This window comes from Eimeria mitis, genomic scaffold (assembly GCF_000499745.2).
Source record: "Eimeria mitis Houghton genomic scaffold, Emh_scaff3312, whole genome shotgun sequence".
Classification (NCBI taxonomy): Eukaryota; Apicomplexa; class Conoidasida; order Eucoccidiorida; family Eimeriidae; genus Eimeria; species Eimeria mitis.
Genome location: NW_013571652.1, coordinates 4,124 through 4,358, shown reverse-complemented (window position 1 = coordinate 4,358; position 235 = coordinate 4,124). Strand labels below are relative to the sequence as shown.

General features: G+C 61.7%; 1 protein-coding gene across 1 annotated transcript in view; it reads right to left on the bottom strand.

Moving 5' to 3' along the window:
* Nucleotides 1-230: 230 nt before the first annotated feature.
* EMH_0064700 (uncharacterized protein) overlaps nt 231-235 on the bottom strand; it is a gene marked incomplete at both ends in the record, with an annotated part of 1,900 nt that continues 1,895 nt past the window's right edge. Inside the window, one exon of the mRNA XM_013498294.1 lies at nt 231-235. Within this exon, the coding sequence (XP_013353748.1) occupies nt 231-235 (5 nt within the window).

Here is a 235-nt window from a genome sequence, read left to right as displayed (position 1 = left end):
AGCAGCAGCAGCAGCAGCAGCAGCAACAGCAGCAGCAGCAACAACAGCAGCAGCAGCAGCAACAGCAGCAGCAGAAAGGCCTTGGGGGCCCGGTTGGTTGCACAAACAGCAGCAGCAGTAACAGCAGCAGCAGCAGCAGCAGCAGCAGCAGCAGCAGCAACACCCACACAAGGGGTGCGGCTGCAGCGCAGCAAACCCCCCTTAGGGAGCCCATCGCCTGTGAAGAGCCTTTACC